A 3699-nucleotide genomic window follows, 5' to 3' on the forward strand; every position below is an offset into this window, starting at 1 on the left:
GCCTTTATTATAAACTCAACTATTACCTGTTTTGTTTAGCCTGCTGTCTGGCCAACCAGCAAGCAGGTAGCTTAGAACAGCCACATCGTATTTTCTCTTCTAGAGCCTGTAATTAGGGGATATTGTGGCTTTGTGGAGAACCTTAAGAGAAAACGAACAGAGTGCAGGGTATCATCCTTCCTTAGTTCCACAGTTCAAGGAACACCCTGAACAACAGGTGCACAATCCAGACCAAGGGTTTGTCCATACAACTGCAAAAAATATTTCTTAAAAATAAAAAAGCTTATGAACCTTTGTTGTCTTGCCACAACAGTTAAAAATCTGTAATAATGGTTTTATTTGCAATACGAAGTATTTTCTGTCAAGTTCTGAGTTGAGGGATTAAGTCCAGCCAGCTGATTTGCATTATATAATAGATGCATTTTTCTGTGTAATGAACATTGGATACTAAGAGCTGTTCCATTTGGCTACCAAATGCATCCACCGTTTTTCACTCTGCATTTGTGCTCTGCTAGTACCGTACAGCAGAGACGAGACTGGGGCTGTGATCTGACTCTTAAAAAGTCCCTGGAGTTCCCACGGCCAACACTATGCTCTACATGCAGTGACATTTTTCACAGGAGAAAAAAATAACGCACTGGGCTGTCATTCATCATTTTCTGTCAAAGGTTTTTGAATTGGATATGTTCTGCTTTGGACTGGTGATTGATTTATTTCTTATCTGAAAATGCTCCACTCTAGAGTTCTGTTTTTATATCAGTGGGGAAAAACAAGTATGATTGTTGAAGGAAAATACTTTTTGTAATTCCAGAAAGGTTAATATACTGACTGGAGCAGCAGAATGATGTGTAGGGTTGTTCCAAAAATCTTAGTTATTTGATTATGCTATTTGATCTTGTCTTTTCAGAAGCCCCTTATCAACACATTGTCATGAGCAAATTTAACAATTGATAATTAGTGAGGTGCTTTGAAATCAGACATGTGGCAAACATACTGTGTCAGTATGGTGACTCTACATTGCTGAGAGTCACTTCTGTTGCAGCATGTTTGAATCTAGACAGCCACTCTGATCCTGAAATGCCAGCATGTGGCTAAACAGCTACTCTCTTCTTCCTTGATGGCAGCTTCCTTTGCAGCAGGAGAAGTGACCCTCACCAACATAGAGTCATCATACTGATACTCTACGTCTGACATTGATCCGCAACTCCTTTCTAGATAGAAGCATTTTATCACTCACATTTCACAAATGCAAAGGCTGAACAAAAAAAGTGACTGACTGAATTCTGTAAAGCAAGGGAGGGGGTCCAGCCCCAAATGCTCTTGGGCAGAAATGCTGAGGGAGCATATCCCTGTGCCCAAAATGACATGGGGACAGTAAAATATGCTGCAGCAAAAACTGCTACTGGAGGGCGAGCAGTGCCCTACAGAGGGCAGGAAGAACAGTTCACCACGAGAGAGCAGGTTGCAAGGCATCAGCTCTAAGGGGAGAACGGTCACTACCTCTGCTCCCCTGAAACCACCTTCACCCTTTTGTCATCCACAAGTACATGTTTGCAGCAGTAATGAGAGGGATCTCGGGCATGAACTCGGCCTCCTATTCACTGCTGACCTAATTAGGCACCCACAAACTGACTCTTTTCTGATGCCAGTAGAAAAGTTGGACCATGTGTGGCCCTAAGGGACTCAAGGGTCATTGTCAGAGCCAGGATTAAAATGCAGTTTTTCTGAGTTTCCTCTGTTCATACCACTGTTCTCCCAGTGACAATCATTCCTCCCTTTCCCAACCCTGCTCCCAGTAAGAGAACTGAATGTTGCACATGGCACCGCAAATTACCATTTTGGCTTCCTCCGCTGGAGTCACTTGGGGCCAAGGGAGGGGGGTGCGACTTATCCCTCAGCACAGCAGGGGAAGGGACACCAGCTACAGGAACGCTGGGGATGTAGTACGGACCCGGCATGGAAGAGACTGCAGGAGGGTACCCGGCTTTTGCAGCCTTGCCTGCTACATACACTGCAAAAGAGAAAGAACAGCAGTCAGCATCACACCAGCTTCTCGCAGACCCACACAGCACATGGCCAAACCATCATCGACTCTGGGGACAACTGGACAAATGAAATTGCGAGGATCAAACGAAATTTCCTCAAAGAAGACTGAGAGGAGTTTAAAAAATGCACATGGCAGGTCAGATGAGCACTGCAAGACGCCCAGCCACTGAAGGACGTTCAGCGTCTTGCAGCTGGCATGACCGCTACCATGATTTAGCAGCAGTTCAGCTTTAAAAACAAGTGATGACTCAAGTAGCAGGGATGAGGCTCATGAGACTTGACAGATCTGCCTGAGCCTGACCAGGAACCTTGCTGGGTTGCAAAGATTTTGCACTGTTGTAAAGGGCAGCTGCTTTGCACTGCTGGGAAAAAACCTCCCAGGATGCTCTTAGCTCTGACCCACAACATTCACTGACATGACGACAACTTTGGCAGGGGAGCACGACACTTTGGAGAAGCAGGCACAGCTGCCAAGGCAGCAAGGGCTTGGGGAATTACATTTGTAATTAACTTTGAGCGCTCAACCATTCAGCAATAGGTCAGATGCTTCACCCCCTAAGAACTAGTTCTTCAGTCAAGCAAAGTGCTCAGGGTAAAGGAAGCAATATTAGCAGATTCTCCTCCTGTTCTGCCTGCGAGCAGAAGTGCAGGAGAAGATTTTCGCCAGGCTTGCACTGGGTCACTCACGCGCCCGGGGACAGCAGCAGGACTCAGGACAGCAGGGGCAGCGGACGTAACAGCAGCAGCTGTGTGGGCAGCACTGGCACCAGCAGATCCCCACCAGGAGGAAGAACAGGAACGCCCCCAGGATCACCAGGCCCACAAAGACCCACTCTGGAAAACAAGGGCAGAAAAGGAGATACTTACAGGACTGCAATCACTGTGGAAGGGAACGTCAGCAATGACCTCGCCGGGGAGAGCATAGGGGCAAAACAGATAGGTGAACAACAGAAGTGGACTCTCTGTGGAGGAGACTACATCCCCCTCCGTGTGGAAGCAGAAATGGCACACAACAGGGAGAAACGGAGCTACAGAGAAATGTGGTCCCTTCTTGCAACGTCTCTGGCTGGCTGAGAGGCGAGCAGCACAGAGGCAGGAGCTCTGATACTCCAGCACAGAAACCCCTCACCCCATGGCAGACCTGTACAAACGCCATGGGACGTGCTCCATTAGCGCTTGGATCTCATCAAAGACTCATTCTTCCTGGCCATGTTCATGCCCTGCTTGTGTGTTTGTTCCCTACCCATATTCTAGTTTTAATGGGACAAACGATGGTGAAAAGCAGGCTAAAAATAGCCCAGTAAATGAGCCAGGCCTGCCCCTTCGCGACTAGGCCCACGCATGCAATTATTCTTTTGAATGTGCCGAACGAACATCCTATTCAGGCGCTGCAGCCAGCCAGTCAGGAAACCTAATAACCACTTTTTTCTCCCCCAACTCCCCCTCTTCACCACTGAAGACTCAGATGATGTCTGAAAGGGCCCCAAAAAGGAGCAACTGAAAAACACCCTACGAGTGAAAGAACAAAAGAGCTGGTCCACAAAAAACACAAGATGGGATTTGAACGGGAAGAAAAGCGAGAAAATGTTTCTCAAACTTTGCTGCTGGGAAACCTGCAGCAGTGGCAGCCGTGGCGGCAGGAGAAGCACAGCC

The 3699-nt window shown here is 47.4% G+C and overlaps 1 protein-coding gene across 1 annotated transcript in view; it reads right to left on the bottom strand.

The window, feature by feature from the left end:
- Positions 1-1834: 1834 nt before the first annotated feature.
- The window catches only part of LOC104277666 (immunoglobulin-like domain-containing receptor 2), a gene marked incomplete at its 3' end in the record, with an annotated part of 24343 nt that continues 22478 nt past the window's right edge, over positions 1835-3699 (bottom strand). Inside the window, exons 5-6 of the mRNA XM_009874374.1 lie at positions 2734-2880; positions 1835-2011 (exon numbers count right to left, since the gene is read on the bottom strand). Coding sequence (XP_009872676.1) covers positions 1835-2011; positions 2734-2880 — 324 coding nt within the window. The remainder of the gene's footprint in view (positions 2012-2733; positions 2881-3699) is intronic.

This window comes from Apaloderma vittatum, unplaced genomic scaffold (genome assembly GCF_000703405.1).
Source record: "Apaloderma vittatum isolate BGI_N311 unplaced genomic scaffold, ASM70340v1 scaffold14570, whole genome shotgun sequence".
NCBI lineage: Eukaryota > Metazoa > Chordata > Aves > Trogoniformes > Trogonidae > Apaloderma > Apaloderma vittatum.